This window comes from Nansenia antarctica (genome assembly GCF_963989245.1).
Source record: "Nansenia antarctica genome assembly, chromosome: 1".
NCBI classification, from domain to species: domain Eukaryota; kingdom Metazoa; phylum Chordata; class Actinopteri; order Argentiniformes; family Microstomatidae; genus Nansenia; species Nansenia antarctica.
In genome coordinates, this window is record NC_137674.1 from 104,191,134 (window position 1) to 104,210,900 (window position 19,767).

Below are 19,767 nucleotides of genomic sequence, written 5' to 3' on the forward strand. Positions count from 1 at the left end.
ACACACACACACACCACTGCATGTACCACTCTTTTTTTATACCCTTCTCGATCCACTCCCACTCAAACCCACGCTGTGAGCGGAGTATCTGAAAGGTCATCCTATCATAATAATGGATATGATATCAAACAGAATGGGGGATAGCTGTAATCTAGGAACAGCAGAGTTGAAAAACCAACCCTCTTAAATGGTGGCATGAAATGATGTCTCGCTGTGTGACTCATTCCCCTGGCTCCAAACCACTGGAAGGGGGAGGACGGGGTGGTGGATGGTGGATAGCTTCTGGAGCTCAACAATGGTTAACAGGCACCCCCCTGTGGTTGGAGAAATGCACTGACCTAGATAAGTGGTGACTGACAGGTTGGCGGTGTGACAGTCGACTGACAAACCTCACAGCACCTGTATTAGCTGTTTAATACACTAGCTTACCATATAGGACTTCCGACAACATGACACGCAACCAATGGTTGCAATTCTGAGTGCCTAGCTGGTCGACCTGGAAGGCTCCTTGTCTCCTCTCCTATATGATGACATTCATTCATATGAGACAAGATTGCAGGTGCAAGAATTGCTCCATACCATCATCTCAATCCCCGACTCCTCTGCCCAAATGCTAGGAAGGCCCGGTGGACCGATGCATCAAACTAGGCTTTGGTTTACAGTACAAGAACGGGAGAATCAGAGGTCAGAGGTCACATAGGTTGGCATTGGTTAACAACCAATCATCTTCCACACCACCTGCTTCCTTTTGTTCCTGCACAAAATGTAAATGGAGTGCGTTTGTATAGCGCCTTATATAACACCTGATTAGAAGCCACACCTTCCAGTCACATGATTTGCTGAGATCAAAACAATGCCATTTATAATAATGACTTCACTCAGGGTATTCACTCCCACTAAGGCCAGGTTTGAGTCGTGGTTATTCCAGGCATATATGCACAATAGCCTCGGTACTCCATACTTTAACACTGAGTGTAAAACAGGGAAGCAGCTGGTTTATAGGCTAGAACTAAAGACAACATATATATTTTTTAAAAATATTTTTTCTGAGTGGGGCAGTCCCACTCATATTTTTCATTTTATTGGACAGATATAGTGAAGACAGACAGGAAAGTAAGGAGAAGAAGGGAGAGAGGACATCAGCAGGGCATGGGCCGGATTCGAACCCATGCTGACATGGGCATATGAGTGCACTGTAGACCGCGGTGCTAGACCACTGGACCACCCCAGGCCACAAAGACAACATATTTATTGACTTTCAAGAAACATGCATCAGAATAGTGAAGCATTCATGAACAACACAGACCATGTGAGTTTGTAGGAATATCTTTTTATTTCGAAGAATGATAAGAGGAATGTTTTGTAGTGCTGATCGTAGTGTTAGTTAACTACCATGGGAGACATTTAAACAAACATGGAGACACTGCCAGTGACCCTTTTACAGTTAGCACATCTCCTCAGAGCTGTGGTGGGAGGGTCTGGAAGGGATCCACCATTTTATTGACCTTTAACCTTCCTATGTAACTTTTAAAGGACATCTATTTTAAGCTACAGAGAGAGAAAGAAAGCGAACTAGAATAAGCGCAGAACATTTTTTTTCCCGGTCGGGAAAAACGGGACATCAAATGTTACTATGGTCGGAGCGCTAGGCTGGCGACGATACCATGGTGGAGAGGACAGGGGGAGGCTTAGAGGCTGCATGCCTGCAGCTTCTTGTCAGCCTGCTTCAGAGACACCCAGGTGTTGAGCATGGAGGCCCTCAGTTTGGACCACACCAGGTGGTTGCTCAGCCCGAAGACCTGAGCAGCAAACTGGGCGGCAGCTTCTGGGGAGAGGACCGTGGAGCAGCCAAGACCTGTGGGTGGAAGGGAGGAGGGAACAAAAACACTGACTAAGTATATGCGGACGCACGTACGCACACACATTTTAAATGCGTTTCTTCATGTCCACATAAATGCACAATATCCAAAGGACATGAATACTATCAGTGCATTTTGACATTATGAAAACAGTCAGTTACAATAGTGCTGAGCCGAGAACAAGTTATGCTACACATAGAATGTTCTTCACACCAAATGATAACAGCGGATTGACAGACACAGTATCAATACTGTAAAACAAGACAGTATCCAGCTCAAGGGTACAAGAAGCACCGCCTTCTCCACACACACACACTTAAACACACACGCACACACAAACGCGCACGCAAACACACACACACACACACACACACAGGCTTACCACTTGGCATGCGAAGGGATGACCATACGTCCTGCGCTCCCCAGTCAGGGGTGATAGGAGGGCAGTTGATGACTGGGTAGGCGGTGTTTCCTGACATCACTGGACCGAGGCCGTTGCTTCTGCCCGCCACCGCCACAAACACGGTTGGTACTCCGTCGCCTGAGGAAACATTGATCAGTAAGTCAGAACGAGCTACAACAAGACAACAGAGAAGTCGACACGCTAATACCAGTCAACTGAAACACTCTCCACAATCCCTGCAGAGTTTTCAAGGCCATTATTTATATGCTGTAGTACTAGGGCTGGGAATTTCACAATACAATATTATCTAGGCTGTAGATTCAATACTAGATATATTGAGATTCAATAGACATTTGTTTTTGTTTTCACACGAGAGAGTGAGAGAGACCTCCGATGGGGGATAAAGGCTAATAAAAACATAATTTTTGTATATATACACACACACACGATACTCAACTCAGGGTTCCCACTCCATCTGAAACATCAAATTCAAGCACTTTGCAAGGACTTTCAAGACTTAATTCCCTCAAATTCAAGGACCCAACACGGCATAGTTTGAGACAGAACTAGTTGACGAACTAAGTAAAACATTTTTGAATATATATATATATATATATATATATACTGTATATATTTTAGAGAGAAAGAGAGACAGGGGGGAATTCAAGCACTTTCAATGACATGTCTATTTTCAAAAACCTTTAAGACCTTGATTTCTTTTTTCTCAAATTCACAAACTTTCAAGGATGTCAAGGACCCGTGGGAACCCTGTCAACTGTATCATTATTTCCCCCGTACCACTGTGTAGTACAGTGAAAGTCAGGTGGAGCTCCTTTAAAGATGCTGAAGTGGAGCGTACCCTCGTATTCAGCTTTGATGCGGAGGGTCTCGTCTGGCCCCTTGTGTGCAGAGGTCACTCTGAGGACACAGGGGATCCCGTAGGCCACGCAGGCCTTCTTGATCTTCTCACAGTGGGCCAGGTCAGAGGTGGAGCCCATCAGGACCACCACTCTACCGCTGGCCTGAGGCTCCAGCAGCAGCTAAGGCAAACACACAAAGGTACAGAAAATCATTTTCTATATTCCAGCAGAGTCAAGCATTGAATTTTAAACAGTTGCTGTGAGAGGGTAAAAAATAAAATAAGTGTTGTTTGGGTCGGTCGGCCGGCCGGCCTCGTCTCATGTTGCTAGACTCATTAGCGAGTTCTGGAAGAAATCCATGGTGAGATTCAAGTGCGTCTGAGTGGAGCGTGGGCTGCGGACAGTCACGTTTTGATTGGCTCTGAGCACAAGCGAGGTCGAGAACAACGACCCCCCCTTCCCCAGTTTCATTACTACTGAGAAGAGCCAGTCTGCATTAGCCAATTAACTCAAAATAAATTCGCTACAATCCTAGATTTTAAATAGATTGACATTTCTCAAGTGATTTTCTTTTATCCCTGGAATTATAATTTGGTTGTATAGAACACTACCCACGTGGGGAATAGAAGACTGTTGGCTGCCTATTAACGGTCGCGAGTGTAGCAATCACACAGGTCTCTACCTCTCTTTTGCATTTCTGCCTCCAACTTCCCCAGGCTTTCCAAACGAGGTGAGAATAATAAACACTGGGAGAGCCTAGCTTAGGATCAGCCCTGTAGCAAAGTAAAGGCCCAAAGCCTCTCCATAACTACCGCGACTCACACTCACTGTTACGGCCGTAGTGGTTGTGTGTTTGGAATATGTAGTGAGGTAGAAGGAAAGCCGTTCACATTTCCATCATAACCCACTCTCTGCAGGGACGTCTCCTGGCGCTACGCTAGACGCCCAGGCTAAGAGTGTGTTTAGCTCGTCTTCCGCTGGAGACGAGCGAGAGTTTCAGGGAAGAGAGCGAGAGTATCAGCTCCGGAGGGAGTCGGAGCTAAAGAGGTTGGAGGCAGACACAGTTAGCTACTAAGATGCGTCAGCTAGAGCTGCGGAAAGGTGGAACAGCGATTGGGCTCTTAACTCTGGCAGGTCTTCCTCTGGTTTTTAATGCAAGTAAAACAATTTCTTTGGTCCCTGTTTTCCGAGAGTCTGAGGTCGAGTCTTACTTCAGTGCGTTTGAGCGTATTGCCGCTGCTATACGTTGGCCAAAAGATGTGTGGGCCATACTTTTGCAGTGTAAGCTGACAGCTTCTCTGGAAGACAGTCACATAGTACTGTGTGTGTGTGTGTGTGTGTGTAAAATGACAGTCCAATAAATGTTGTCAAACAAGAGGTTGGGTGTGAGAATGAGAATATCAACATCATATCAGAGGTTGCTAGGTTTGATCAAACAGTCACACAGTTTGATGTCACCGTCACATGATAAGATACGTTTATCCATTTACAGAGCTTGGCTTCAACAAAAGGACCAGAGTTTGCTGAGGTGAATCTCATAACACCCGAGTGATAACGAGCAGTGGAGCAGAATCGACAGTGACCAGACACAACCAGTTAATGTTCAACTTCTTCCAGATATTTCATCATTACAGCATGTTGATTCAACACAAACACTAGTGACCGTCCTGATAACAAACACAGCTAGCTGGTGAGCTCTTGGATCTTTTAGGTTCTAGGGAGAAAAGGGCACTGGGTCAGTAGGACTCGTGAGTTGGGTGTACATACCTGAACTCTTTCAGATACCCACTCAAAGTTCCTCTTCACTACCTGCATGGCCTCGGGTGTGACCTCTTTCAGGTCGCGGTAAACCTGGAGAGGAGACGACAGATGAGAGGATGCAGGCTTAGCCACAAGATGACACCAAAAAGAATATGTGGTTATCTGGAACTTTGCCATTTTCCTAGTACTAAGAGGAGTGTCATTGGAGCATTAGACAGTGCCAACTAAAGAGATGATGACCTCACCTGTTTGTCTTTCTGCTGGCTCCGATCCCCTGCTGGCCACAGCCTCCACGAGTCGTTGTCAATCACGTCAGCGAGAACAATCTCTTTGGTGGCCACGTTCACGCCAAACTCAATCTGTCAACAAAATACCAGAAACATTGCCTGTTAAAAAGGGCTGCCATGGAATTCAAAGTATACCATATAGCATCATATTAATGTATCTATAACTCATGTGCCTCAAAACACTAATTCGCTGGTTAGGAAACAGAAGCAGCAACTGTGGGCGGCTGCATTACCTTCTCTGGCCAGCAGAGGGCTACGCCGCATCACTTACCTTCATGTCCACGAGGGTGCAGTTCTGGGTGGCCCAGGCCCTCTCAAGAACCTCAAAAATGGCCACAGTGCTGCGGTTCATGATGTCCACTTCGCAGCGGTCGATGGTGAGCCCAGCAAGACAGAACTTAGTCTCGAGCAGCTGCTCCTCGGACCACTGAGGATCATTGGCTGCGTCATCCTGAGAGTGATTAAGAAAGAAGGGCAGAGATTGGATCAGAAGTCAATGTGGTAGACTATAAAAATGGAGCACGGTATGGATTGACTGGGTAGCTTTAATGTGTTCACTTGAGTGGATTTTCTAATGAGGATGAGAGGACAAAATTGGTATACAGTTAATGTGGGTTAAACACACACACACACACACACCTTGAAGAACGTCTCCATTTTGAGCGGGGAGAACCTGTAGCCCTCCTTCACCCCTGGGTTCCTCTTGAGGAAGGACCCGGTGGCCACCCTCCGGCACACCCACTCGATGGGGATCATCTCACAGTGGGCTGCGATGAACGCAGTCTCCGAGTGCTGCTTCACAAAGGCAGTCTTAATGCCTGACAGACAGACAGACAGACAGGGAAACAACACCGGTGAGTCTGAAGCTTCACGGCCCAAACAAAGATCTATTTAAAGGTGCAATCCCGTCATTCGTTTTTCCGCTAAATGACTGGGCCGCCACTTGTTTTTGTTTTAAAATTGAGAGGCTAGGGAAATGCGACCACTCTCAAAGTATGATAGGTTATGTATGATAAAGACAGGACAGTTGTACGAAACCTATTATGCATTTATCAGTCGCATTATTTGTCAATGGGTATATATGTCTTCGATTGAAATGAACCATTGAACAGCAGGTAGTGTCTTTCTTTAAAGGCCCAAAGTAGTCATTTAAACTTTGTTTGCTGATACGATATCCTGGTGCTACACAATGTTATTGCACAATGATTCAAGAAAGTAAATTGCCATATAATTTTTGGGGTGATATTCTATTTTCTTATCTCCTCCTAAAACGATTTCCCACGTGCTGTGACCTATGATATTTCACACAGCTATAGAGCACCGAAGTGTGACGTGACTATCTCGTTTGTAAAGTTATCGCAGAAGCAAATAATCCCCCAAACCCCCTCCGCCGCGTTTTTTGCTTCTGAATCAAACAACCTTTCGACACATTTGACTGAGAATTGCTCCTAGCCATATCTGGGGTTACTTTCCCAAATAGCTCAGTTGAATGACTGAAGTATCAAGAAAAGCCAGGAAGCAAAACTGGCTGGCATGGGCCTTTAACCATCAATGGTTAAACAGATTTGCCACAGCTCTGCCTGAGGTGCTATTGTACTGCAATTAAGGGATGCAAGTCAGGTGATTGGGTGGGTCACGTTCTGTTTGATTAAAAGAAGCATGTCTGTCTGTCTGGGTCACAAGGAAGCAATTCCCATGGTTCAGGGTTAGTGTTATCATGAGAGACACATGGGCTGCACTTACCCCTTAAAATTGCTGGAACGTGAAAGGTCATTTTAAAATTGGGACTGAAATACTTTCATTCTATGGTCAAACACTAATGTAATTTGACCTGAATACTCAGGACAGCTGCCCGTTATAGTCAGCTCAGTTATGACAGAACACATTTTGTGTTCGTAATATTTTATATGCATTGCTGAAATGACACACTTTCTTGACCAAGAGAAGAGGAGAATCAATTCTAGGGTTACTTAATGTGTATGTGTGACATTATAAACAGTTGTGCCTTACTCTCTAGTGGGTGTATTTGTTAATATAGTGCACTAACTAATGCCCATGTAGTAGGCTATGCATTTCATCCCCTACATCGTTCAATCCTTTACTTATTGGCTTGGAGCAGTAGTGATAATGATCAATGAGAAGGAAGAGTCTCAAGTCTTTCCTACCTATAATGTGACACTGACACCCACTGACTGTACACATGCTGGTAGTATTATTCATTGACTTTTTTAACACCCATCCTTGCCCCTAAAGATTCACCTGCTTCGTGCAACAGCTTGAACACGCAGCTCGTGGTTCTGTTCGCTATGGCGGCCTTGCCCTCCATCTGATCCTTCCTCACGGCGTTCCCAGCTGTGATCTGGTCCTTGGACTGGACCAGGACGTGACCGGGCTGGTCAGCCAGCAGGAAGATCTGCTTGGTCTTTCCCTCGTTGAGTTTCTGTCCGAGTTTGAGCTCTGCTTTGACAACAGAAAGCAGATTGACATCCCGTGAGAACACAAAAGTGAAACGATGAAACATCAGAATCAGAATCAGAAGACTTTATTGCCATGACATGTAAACATGTTAGGAATTTGGTTTGGGACAGTGGAGCACGGTTTACAGCACTACATCAACGGCGCACTAGACAATGGCTGTACCAGAATCTCTTTGATGTTACGCTGTTTGTTTTCATTGCAACTTTAAACAAAAAATACTATGAAATACAAATAAGTTCGAGTAACATACCTGATGCTGCAGACGCCATGACGGTGCTGGAAAATCTGCACGCCTGAAAAACAAAAGCGCGTCGCTAATCAACAATAATGAAACCGTGCACCGTGCTGTAAGTCTTAGTTATATCTTTAATTCAATGCACTTTACCCGCAACTCGTGGAGAAGTGAGTACTGAAAGAGAAGCGTGGAGGAAAACGACCGATTTTGACGCTCAAAGGAAGGGCCAATTACGACGCACTATAGATCTAGGGCGCACCAATCAGAGGGATGTAGTCTTCACCACGTGGGATGGGAAGAAAAAAAAGTTTGGGTGCTTCGCTACATATCAGCAAAAACACGTTGACGTTAGTCAGAAACGTCTGCTTTGTACATAGTATCTGTTGTTGAATTGTATTCTGTTGAACTTTATCACAGGGAAAAACAGTGCGAATAATATTGCATTACCTTAGACAACATTATCAGCAGTCAAGTCAAGGTATATATCAATTTTTTTGTTGTTTACTCTGTTTGCAATGTTGTGGCATTCAAGTCAATAGTATTCTGCTGCTCTTAATTCTACGTTGTTGTTTTTTTGGGTTCTTTTTTTTTTTTTACAGATTCCCCTTGCAGTCTAAGTTGGTTGAGCCCGTCTACAAAGCATCTTCGCTGTCAACACGTGGCCTTGACTAGTGTGGAGGGCTCAACGCTGTCTGAAGTGCACGAGACTTTCGGGGGACTGAAAAGTCCAGAATGGAATTCGAAGAAAACGGGATCGGAGAAGAATGCGGAGTGTTCGGCTGTGTGGCAGCAGGAGAATGGCCAACCCAACTAGAGGTGGCCCAAGTGTTAACTTTAGGACTTGTAGCGCTACAGCACAGGTAAGGTGATGCATGTGTTCTGATCTCTCTTAGCTAATTTACAATCAAGATCTCGATGCAACTATTTCCTGAAATGGCTACCGGGCACAATGTTCATTACTGTGCAGGGAATCCGATCAGTATCAACCACTGCATGCATGTACCAAAACATACTTTTTGTTATGTCATGTGACGTGCATGAGCCGTGCTTGTCCCTGCCTTTCCCTACATCATAGCTACATTGTTCATTGAAATGTTGGTTACTTTGTGGTATGTCCTCTTCAACTGCGAGATCGTGCAGTGCCATATCTGACCTTGACACTAACAATCTATTGCAACAATTGCTACTAACAACAATTGCTTTCCTCGCACATACCAGTCCCATGTCTCTCAACGCCTCGTTTTGCCTTTCGGAGAGTGTACGGGCAGAGGTTGCCATCGAGCAGACGGAATTGATCTCTATAATCGGGATGCATTCTTGTTCCTCTTTGCATTGGATGTCGATACTGTCAGCATAGCAGCCCTCGGTGTCCAGTCTTTTCACAGGTCTGATGGCAACTAAAAAGACAAAGAAAAAACACACTTGAGGACCAGTCCCCCCAATGGGTCGAGGTCATTCGAGGACATTCCTTACTTTTTGCATTCAGCATCACTTTAGTCTAATGTTAGCTTGACACAACTGATGCACAAAAGAGGCTATTGATAATCATTTCAAACCATCAAATAATTCAACCTCATGAGGAAGAAATGATCAAGTTGTATTTAGGAGTGGACTACCCCTTTAATTGGAGGGATGTGTTATGAAAATATTAATAATTGTATTTTTTCCTGTTGTGTCCCCCCCCCCCCATCCCTATGATTTGATTAGAATCACTCTTCAGTCACAGGACAGAATCACACCGTCCATAGTTAGTGACGTTATTGGGCCTGGTTGCGTGTGGATTCCTAAATTAGACAGGTGGCCGTTCTCGTGCAAGAAATTATTGGGGGAGGAGATGCATTTCAAACCTTGATCCGAAGCTTTCCTCTTCCGTCCTCTAATTGCTGTTAAGTCCTCTCTCTTATCACCATTGCCTGAGGAATAGACACACATTGTACAAGACAAGACAGTAATTAGGCCAAGACTACCATAGCTCCTCTCCATTACGATCAATTTGCTCAGACCACCAGCTGTTGTTTTTTTTGGGGGGGGGGGGAAGGATGGATTTTCTAGTGTGTGGTTAATAGGGCTAGTGACCTACAATTCAAAGTGGTTAGTGGGTTATTGTGTCAGGGTATTTGTCTTCTTTCATGCTCTCTGCTATATGATTTTGAAGGACCCCTCTAAATGGGTCTCTGTGTTAGTGCCTGCTGTAAAACCACTTCCTTGCCTGTGTATATCCTTTGGTCCGCATTGCTGAGGATGGCCTCATAGCTCGGAGCTCTGTAAGAGTTAACGGGGTGAGACCTCTCCTCCACGTGTCCCATCATGGCAGCCGCCGCTCTATCCGACGTCCTGAAAATGGCCTCTGCGTTGCCATGGCCCTCGTACCCCATCATGGCCCCTCCTCCTCCTCCTTCCGACTCAGCCAATGGGATCCCAGACTCGGCGTGTTCCTCGTATCCCATCATAGGACCGTTGTCCATCCTGGTCAGGATGGTGTCCACCTCGTCGTAGAACCTCATGAGGCGGCGCGGGTCGACGCCGTCGGCCCTCCCCCTCTGGAGGGAGCGGTACAGGTACTTGAGGTTCTTGTATTTGGTGTGACACTGCTTCCAGTCGCGCTCCACCCCCTGCTGCTGGAGCCGGTGGGAGATCTGCACGAAGATGTCCCTCTTCCGGGTCGAGCTCTCCAGCTGCCGGCACACGCCCTCCTCGGACCACACCTGGATCAGGGCGCGCACCTCCTGGTCGCTCCAGTTGCGGCCCGTGTCGGGCACGGTGACCATGTGGAACTGCCCGGAAGGCGAGCTCAGCGAATCCAGCGGTGACAGATGGGCTCCTGGAGGGGGGAGGGTGGGGGGGGCGAGAGTAGAGAGTAGAGGGAAGGGAACCCACGCTATGATGCTGGATCAAATCTATGCACAGCACACACCTCAACCCAGTCAGACACATGGACATGATTTCCACCCCCCCCCCCCACCTGTAGGTTATTTGTTTGAACTTACCTGCTGTATCTCTATGTTCATGTTCCAGCTCTGCATCCAATTCAAAATCGTCACTGTTTTCATCTGAAAAAGAGACGTCCACGTTTTTAAAAATCTCTTTGACATTTAAAAATATTGAAACGGACTGCAATTATATCACAATGTTTTGAACAGTGAGCATCCCAGATTATTAGCGTAATTATTGAACACCTCACCATCGTCAATCTCTATGACCTGAACACCTTCGTGCTCTCTGGTCTGTGTCCCCTGGCCTCCGAGAGGCCCCATCCTCCCCGGGACGTCTCCTTCGGGGCCTCTGCTCTGCGTCTCGGTCCCCTGGGCCCCTTCATCCAGCCCCCTGTCCAGCAGTATGGCCTCCACCTCCTCAAAGAACTTCATGTACTTTCCCGGGCCACTGCCGCTGATGCCTACGGCCGCGTGGGTACTCTTCGCCGTCTTGTACTCGTACTTCAGGTTCTTGTACTTGGTGCGACACTGCTTCCAGTTGCGTGCCACTCCGAAACTCCTCTGCATCCGCCGGGCCATCTCCTGGAAGATGGTTCTGTTGCGTAGCGTCCCTTTAAGGCGCTCGCGAACATGCCGGTCAGCCCAGACACACAGCAGCGCCCGCACCTCCTCGTCGGTCCAATGGCGGCCTCCCTCTGGTCCCACGTATTGGGTATAAGGGATACCTCCACGAATCCGACATGGGCCTCCTGCGTGCGCGCACACATACCACACACACACACACACACATTTTCTTAATTCAAAAGCACACTTTTATTCAATACCCATAATTCAAATTTTGGCGAAACAGATGACACAGACTTTAGACTATATTGACTTTGCAACTTTTGTCGCATTTTTTTTATTTTTTACATAGTCTAAATTCTCTGTGATTTGTTTGGACAACATTTGAATTATGGGTATTGAATTACTATATTGTATAGCAGTGTATTAGACCAATATGTAAATTAGGTATCCCTGAAAGATTATGCAAATTAGACTACCTTAAACTATTGTTTGAGTCTACAGTAATTAAGCTATCAAGGTCCACTGTTCCTCTGATATCTTCACTTGTTATATCCTCAGGCCTGTGTGTGTGCGCGTGTGTGTGTGTGCGCGTGTGTGTGTGGGTGTGTATCCTTTTAGATAATTAGTTGTAATCTTCCTCCCCTATCAGCTGCTCCAATTAGCAATTTACAGAGAATGTTTCAAATTTATCATCTTGTCTTACGATTCGTTTTTTTGAATAAGCAATATTCTTTTCACGGCCAGCTTCACACTGTGCCAGTAAGCCCCAGTTACCTTCCTGCATTGTGACTGAGGAAGAGTAGGCCTCTTTCTCATTGGTCATGTCCTCCTCCTCTTCCTCCCAGTCTTCCTCTATTGACCCCCCATTAGGGGTTAGTTGGGCATCCACTATGGCTGTCGCCCCCTGGCTGTAGACAGTGGACGTGCCTGGCTTTTCAGACTTCCTTCCCTGGAGTCCCATGCTCCTGCACTTGGCCTGGCACTCCCTCCAAGTCCGCAGCACACTGAGCCCCCTCAGACGCTCTGAGATGCACTCAAACGTGGCTCTGCTCTCACCTGCATGCTGAGCTCCCCCCAGCTCTTCCCACACTGACAGGAGAGCCAGCACCTCCGCCTCCCCCCACTGCCCCGCTGGCCCCGTCTCCTCCACCACCTCCTCTTCACCTCCTCTTTGTCTCACTGCTCCTCGCTCCATGTTTGAGCTGACCTGGAAACGCTTCCCTTCTCTCAGCCCGGCCCCCCTCCCCCCTCCCTCCTGCTGCCCGGTTCCCTAGGCAACCAGGCGGTTAAGCCCGGGAGGAACGCCCACGTGAATCAAAGCAGCCTCACTACTGGCTTAAGCTGTGTGGTGTGGGGGCGGGACTGAGTGTAATCTGAGAAGCAGCTTGGCAAATGGGCTGAGGCTGCAGTGCACTGCCACTCCATATAAGGCAACTCCATTGCAGAAGCACTTATCCCATCTTTTTTTCCCCTCCTCCGCTCCCAATACTGCTCCTCACACCAAACCGGTTTGGTCTGCCTGAAGCGTGGTTCGGAGAGAGAAAAGCTTCCTTGAAGCAGGTTGATTCAAGCAGAGTTTGTTTGTTTGTGCAAGAAATGAAAGGACCTGTGTGCATTCCGCCTCCACTAAGCATTATTTTATGGTTGTTTTGTGTTTACATAGGGGTCAGGAAAGTGCTGGAATGGTTACAAGTAATGGCGCCAACCCACCAATGTACACAACACTCAAGGTAAACTGTGACTCACAAAACCGCCCCAGTATGATATAAAAAATACAAAAGAGAAATATGGCTACAATAACACATCCAGTCCAGATGGTAACAACAACATTGTGTCTCTTGTGATTATCTGTCTTATTATGTGTCTCCTACATAAAAACATCAGAAGGACAGGGAGAGTACACACTGTCCTCTTAGAGAGACACACACACACACACACACACACACACACACACACACACACAGAAACACACACACACAGAGAGAGAGAGAGACAGACACACAGAGAGGGAGAGAGAGACACAGAGAGAGAGAGAGACATGCACACACACACACACACAGAGAGAGACATACACACAGAGAGAGAGACACACACAGAGAGAGAGAGACACACAGAGAGAGAGAGAGAGAGAGAGACACACACACGCAGAGGGAGAGAGACACAGACACACACATATTGTCTACTGTTGCATGTTTCTGATGTGTGTGTGTCCCTCAGGGCATGGGCCTAGTGAACAATGCTTTCCCACCTGAGGACCTTCTAAAGCTGCGCTATGGGAACCTGGGCATCGGACACACACGCTACTCCACCACAGGCCACTCTGAGCTGCAGAACTGCCAACCCTTTGTGGTGGACACACTCCACGGCAAGATCGCTGTGGCACACAACGGGGAGCTGGTCAACGCTGCCAGGCTACGCAAAAAGGTTTTTTCCAACAACCTTAAAAGCGAGCACATATTAATACAAAAAAAACAACAACCATTGAATTTGTGTGTGTGCCTCTAGTGTATGTGATGCGGTCTGGTGAAAAGGTCTGCTGTCAGCAATTGTCAAGTCGCGCGAATGAGCAAAAAACGGCATTTTCTTTTTTAATGTGTTGAAGAGCCCACTTCATATAACAAACAGTTTTAGGATGACTAAATACTTATCATTTGTAAATTGGATTCACTGTATCGTCCCTTCCTGCTTCAGGCTTCTGGGTAAGTGGTAAGTGACTTGTAAACAAAGTTATGTTTTAGGACGTGTTCAAAAGCAAGGACTGTGAGATCATCTAATTGTGTGGTCATGTGTTTTTAGCATGTTGATGTTCTATCAGCAGGTTGTGATGTGCTGAACATTCATAGCGATGTTCCTTCTCAGCTGCTAGCTAGCTACCAATGTGATGCGTAGCAAACCAGTGTCTCTAGTATTTGGTTTGAGGTATACTAACAGTGTTTCCCCTAGGTTTGCTGCCTTGGGGGGGTGGCATGGACCCCCCCCCCCCCCCCCCCAGGGGGTAAGACCCTGCGACATACCGGCGTCATGTCCAGGGGGTGTACTAACTTGTACATTAAACCGCCTCACGCTACGGAAACAGGAGACAGGCTCCTCCTGCCCTATGGGCCATTAGGCTCGAGAACCAGCGGTTCTCAAGGCTACTTACTTATGTGGTCTTGACTACCTGTCCACTTTCTCACCTGGTTCTTGCTCTGGTGCACCATCCTGCTCTTTTTCCTTCTCTCCCTCTCTATCCTCCTCTCTCCCTCTTTTACTGTCAACCAAAAGGCAAACATAACAACCAGAGTATTTATAATAAGAGGTATAAATTGATCATATCAATTAATAACATCATTATAATTGAATATTGGATTGCTGTGGGCAATGCAGTCAGATAATGTCATTTTGACATTACTCTCTCACCTGAAAAAAAATTCACTATAACTATAAAAAACAGACATTTCCAATGCTTCAATTCAATCCACTGTCCATGTACTGTAAATATGCCATTATGGTATTACCATAAAGCCCAATTCTAGTAGAATAAGAACGATTCTATGTCTACTTTAAGTAAAATAATAAAGTGCATCCAGTTAGCTCTTAAGCTGGCAAGTGTGCAGCAGACTAGCTCATCTCATCACCTCTGAGCTAGCTAGCTAGCTTGCTAGTTCTTTGACACTATTTATACCATGGCACACTATTAGTCAGACACTTTCTAGTCACAATAACAACGACCAATTTTAACCAACTTTCTCTGTCAGAACACTCAGCAATTATATTTGCTAACGTTTCAACTTGCTTACTTTTCATCTGCACCTGACATCACCTGGCAAAAACTCTCTCGCGTCGCACGTGCACTCGCGCAAACTCTTGTATTATTTTCCAGCGCGACACAGTGCGAAACGAAGTGGAGAGATAGGTCTGGCTATATGAAGTGTGGAGATAGGTCTGGCTATGTGAAGTGTGGAGAGATAGGTCTGGTTATGCGAGACTACTGGCGGACTAATGTTACCAACGAGCCCATGGGCTTGCCACTCGCCAGATTCGGGTTGGGTGCGTTTAAAAAACGTGGATATTTTAGCCTGCTTGTCAGATGTTTGGTTTTTACGTCCGTAATAATTCCTCTTTCTTGGGAGGCGGGGGGTTTCGTTCCCCCCCAAGGCAATGGTATGGGAAACATTGACTAACATTCAAATAAGCCTAAACTATTTTCAGATTTCAATGTATGACACCTCGTTTGAAAGCTTTCTATCACTTTCATAATCTGTAAAAATAAAAAAATAAAAGACCTTGCCCTTCTTGGGGACTTTCACCAGACCCTGTCACATGACCTCTGGAACAGCATCCCCATGTCCATCAAATTTGCCCCTTCCATCGAGTCCTTTAAATCTAAGCTCAAAACTCACTTGTATTCCTTAGCGTTTATTTTCAGTTTATTTACACTTTAGGAGTACTTTTACTGTAAAGCACTTTGGTTGAGAAGTGTCATGTTTAAAATGTGCTATATAAATACATTTGATTGATTGATTGATTGATGGAACATATAAACCAGTGTGTGTGTTGTGTGTTGTAGGTGATGCGTCACGGCGTGGGCCTGTCCACCAGCTCTGACAGTGAGCTCATCACCCAGCTGCTGGCCCTGACTCCGCCCATGGAGGAGCTGGACAACCCCGACTGGGTCGCCAGGTCAGTTCCGTGGCTATTCATAGAATAACACTGAATTCATCCCAAATGGGGCGGGGCAGGGCGGGGGGGGGGGGTAATTTGGTCATTGCCCATACTGAATACTAAAGCCAAAAAAACACAGTGATACCAGTGCACAGAAATTCAGCGCACACAGAAATGCCCCAATATGTAGAAATGTAATCTCTCTTGTTGATAGTATTTGTTCAATATCTCTGTCATCTACTGTAGGATAAAGAACCTGATGACGGAGACACCTACATCATACTCCCTGCTGGTGATGTACACAGATGTCATCTACGCTATCCGTGACCCGTATGGAAACAGACCTCTCAGCCTAGGACGTCTAGTCCCCGTGTCTAAACTCCACACTCAAGGTATTCAGGCTCGCCATTGTTTTGGTTTGTTTGTTTCATTCCGAACTCCTGACTTCAGTTAGCTCGCAATGTAGAATATTTAGAAATGTATTTCACAAAATCCAAGACCAAGAACAGACATTTAGGCAAGTTATTCAACTACACAATAGCACACAGAACAACAGGCTGAATAGGTGTCCGGTATGTTAACGTAACACATTAACAGTTATTCAGCTACACAATAGCATAAAGAGCATACCTGGGAGGCTGAATAGGCTAAATTAACATAACAAGCCAGCGAGTCCAACAAGCAAGTTACCGGTAAGCAAGTTCACCAAGCTAGGGGTTAAACCGGCACAGACTCACTAATCTATAGAAGGATCGCGTCATGCCCAGTTGGTTGTAACAGGGCTTGATACATAGATAAATGACATTGAGCAGCACTTGTGTTAGGCTGACCCTTATCGTGACAGATAACATCTCATCAGAGGGGAGAGAGCACAGATCTTTAGCTAACTGTTACTGCAGGTGAGGTGTGAACGGCATTGTCAAAGACCATCACAACCACCTACCCTTTCATGAGTACACTCCAGTCCCTACCACTGCTTACCTAACCTTTTTAACGTGTTTGTAGAGTGAACCGTTACCCTAATCTAGCTAACTCCAACAAATGCCACCTGCAGCCTGGGCTCAGTAACAGTGCTACTGACTGGGACACAGCTTCACTTGAACACGTACAGGGTATTCGCGGTGTCTTGAAAAGTATTAAAAGTTGATAAATCCATTTTGGGAAAATCAAGACCCTTAAAGGTGTCACTGATGTCAACGGTTACAGCTCGAAGTGGTGGTGAGGTCTGGAAAAATATTGACAGGGTCTTTAAAAAGTCTTAGAAAGGTATTGAAATTAACCTCAAATTTCCTGTATATACCCTGACGTAATAAAGAGGTGGTAGAGCACGGATCATTGGCTAACTGTGACTGCACTCTCTTGTCAGGTGCTTCAGAGGGGAACACAGAGGGCTGGGTGGTGTCTTCCGAGTCCTGCAGCTTCCAGTCTATCGGTGCCAAGTCAGTATCTCATCATCGCCGTGGTGACTGCTCCCTCTTATTACAATGGAAACCTCGGATCCTGTCGCTCATAAACCTCTCTCTCTCTCTCTCTCTGGTGTCGTTCTCTCTGGTCTCAGGTATTACAGAGAAGTCTTGCCCGGGGAGATAGTGCAGATCTCCAAACATGGAGTGAAGACCCTGAGCATCGTTCCCCGTCCGGAGGGGGACCCCCCTGCCTTCTGCATATTTGAATACGTTTACTTTGCCAGGCCAGACTCCATATTTGAAGGTAGGCATTATACTGTCATATATTTGTTGCACAATACTGCCCTACAAAGGTGAAGGGCAGTAACTGCTGAAATGATGACGCTGAAAAAGAGAGACTGAGAACAAATGATGAGGCCTTTTTTTTCATCATTATTTTCAAATAATAGTATATTAAAAAATACTTTATACCTTTTCTAGAGCAAAAAAGTTATAACAAGTAAAACGTTTTTCAAGTTTTTAGGTTATAAGTCATTTAGAGTAGAGGTTGTTTGGGCTGGAAAATGAGATGCAATCTGATTGCAATGTCCTTAATGCCAAAGTGGTTGTAGTTGTAGTAGTCACTGAGCACGTGTCCCTGGTGTTGCAGGTCAGATGGTGTACACAGTCCGGCAACGTTGCGGGCGCCAGCTGGCCATTGAAGCCCCCACAGACGCAGACGTGGTCAGCACCGTACCTGAGTCGGCCACGCCCGCCGCTCTGGGGTACGCCCAGCAGGTGAGGCGGTGGCGTAACGCCTGACTGATCAGTCACCTCAACTCTGTTTCAGTCCTGTGAACAAGTCTGTATCTGTCGCTTCTGCCAGCAGTTTGACATTAAGTCACCAACCGCCAAAGCATTCTGGAACGCTCACCACCGTAGAATGCCAAATGTTTCATGTGGTGTTTACCGAGCAACGATACTTTGATTGGCTACAAAATGAAACATTTTAATTTATGCATTTTGGGTGAATAAAGTCACCCTTGGCACTGTAGAATGTTGATACTTTGGGCGACATTATTCACACGTGGCACTAAACGAGTTAAGGTTTTTCAGGTTACTCTGGTTTTGTGCGTGCGTGTTTCCTCTCCTTGTCGGGCTTCATCCTGTTCTCTTCTGCTCTGTGCTCTGCAGTCTGGTCTACCGTACGTGGAGGTTCTGTGTAAGAACCGCTACGTCGGCAGGACATTCATTCAACCGAACACACGCCTCAGACAGTTGGGGGTCGCCAAGAAGTTCGGGGCCCTGACCGACAATTTTGCGGGCAAGCGCGTGGTGCTTATCGATGACTCCATCGTCAGGGGAAACACCATCTCTCCCATTATCATGCTTCTGAAGGAAGCCGGGGCAACTGAGGTGAGCAGGGGGGGGTTTACTGAGGCAAACGTCATGTTCCATCTGTCCTCATATTAGATGTACTGCATATTAGTGACTGTGATTGAGTTGATTGCATTTAGAAAGTGTCTTTCTAGACACCCAAAACGCTCGCATTGTAAGGGCTGGGATGGGGGGGTGAGAACTCGCCTTACTACTTTTATTTTGAGCGCCGTCCTCTCCTCTCATAGGTCCACATTCGGGTGGCGTCTCCGCCCATCAGGTTCCCGTGCTACATGGGTATCAACATTCCAACCAAAGAGGAGCTCATCGCTAACAGGCCCGAGTTTAAGGACATCGCCGGCTACCTAGGTGAGAGACGGACCGCTCGTCCTGCTTTAATATATTATTTAACATCACCACTGATATGATGTTTTATGAAATTACAGGCGACTTTATGTACAGAATGTGTCTGATGTAACACAGCAGTGAGAGGAGTGTGTTTGCAGCCGAGGCATGCTAATAAAGTTCAGTTTATTCTCTAACGCCAGTACACAGTACAGTGTGACCCCAGGCTAACGGTGCTGTGATGTTGTGCAGGTGCCGACAGTGTACAGTACCTGTCAGTGGACGGCCTGCTGTCAGCGGTCCAGGGGGGCATCACCTCCCTCCAGGAGAAGGATGACCGGATCAACTCCAGCAGTAAGGCCAGCAGGAGAGTCGGTCACTGCACCGCCTGTCTGACAGGGAAATACCCCGTGGAGCTGGAGTGGTGACCACAACACAACCACACACACACACACACATCCCGTGGAGCTGGAGTGGTGACCACAACCACACACACACACATCCCGTGGAGCTGGAGTGGTGACCACAACACAACCACACACACACACACATCCCGTGGAGCTGGAGTGGTGACCACAACACAACCACACACACACACATCCCGTGGAGCTGGAGTGGTGACCACAACACAAC

The 19,767-nt window shown here is 46.5% G+C and overlaps 2 protein-coding genes across 3 annotated transcripts; one reads left to right on the forward strand and one right to left on the reverse strand.

Moving 5' to 3' along the window:
- Positions 1–1,326: 1,326 nt before the first annotated feature.
- On the reverse strand, positions 1,327–8,040 carry paics (phosphoribosylaminoimidazole carboxylase, phosphoribosylaminoimidazole succinocarboxamide synthetase). 2 transcript variants are annotated; one of them, XM_080539113.1, is made up of 9 exons: positions 7,899–8,040; positions 7,430–7,627; positions 5,810–5,988; positions 5,442–5,621; positions 5,129–5,242; positions 4,890–4,973; positions 3,122–3,302; positions 2,242–2,400; positions 1,327–1,855 (listed from the first exon to the last, which is right to left on the reverse strand). In XM_080539113.1, the coding sequence occupies exons 1-9, from the start codon at positions 7,915–7,917 to the stop codon at positions 1,689–1,691; spliced, it is 1,281 nt and encodes a 426-aa protein (XP_080395239.1). In that variant the 5' UTR covers positions 7,918–8,040; the 3' UTR covers positions 1,327–1,688. The 2 variants fall into 2 exon arrangements, with proteins under 2 accessions (XP_080395239.1, XP_080395238.1); XM_080539112.1 differs by having other exon boundaries at positions 7,430–7,630; positions 7,899–8,034.
- Positions 8,041–8,609: 569 nt separating this feature from the next.
- On the forward strand, positions 8,610–19,562 carry ppat (phosphoribosyl pyrophosphate amidotransferase; the record flags this gene model as incomplete). The annotated part of the gene is made up of 11 exons (XM_080539103.1): positions 8,610–8,743; positions 13,047–13,113; positions 13,601–13,807; positions 15,933–16,045; positions 16,274–16,419; positions 17,394–17,466; positions 17,586–17,737; positions 18,083–18,210; positions 18,607–18,828; positions 19,038–19,158; positions 19,387–19,562. Exons 1-11 carry the CDS (start codon positions 8,616–8,618, stop codon positions 19,560–19,562), a joined length of 1,533 nt encoding a protein of 510 aa, XP_080395229.1. The 5' UTR covers positions 8,610–8,615.
- Between the last annotated feature and the right edge of the window lie 205 nt (positions 19,563–19,767).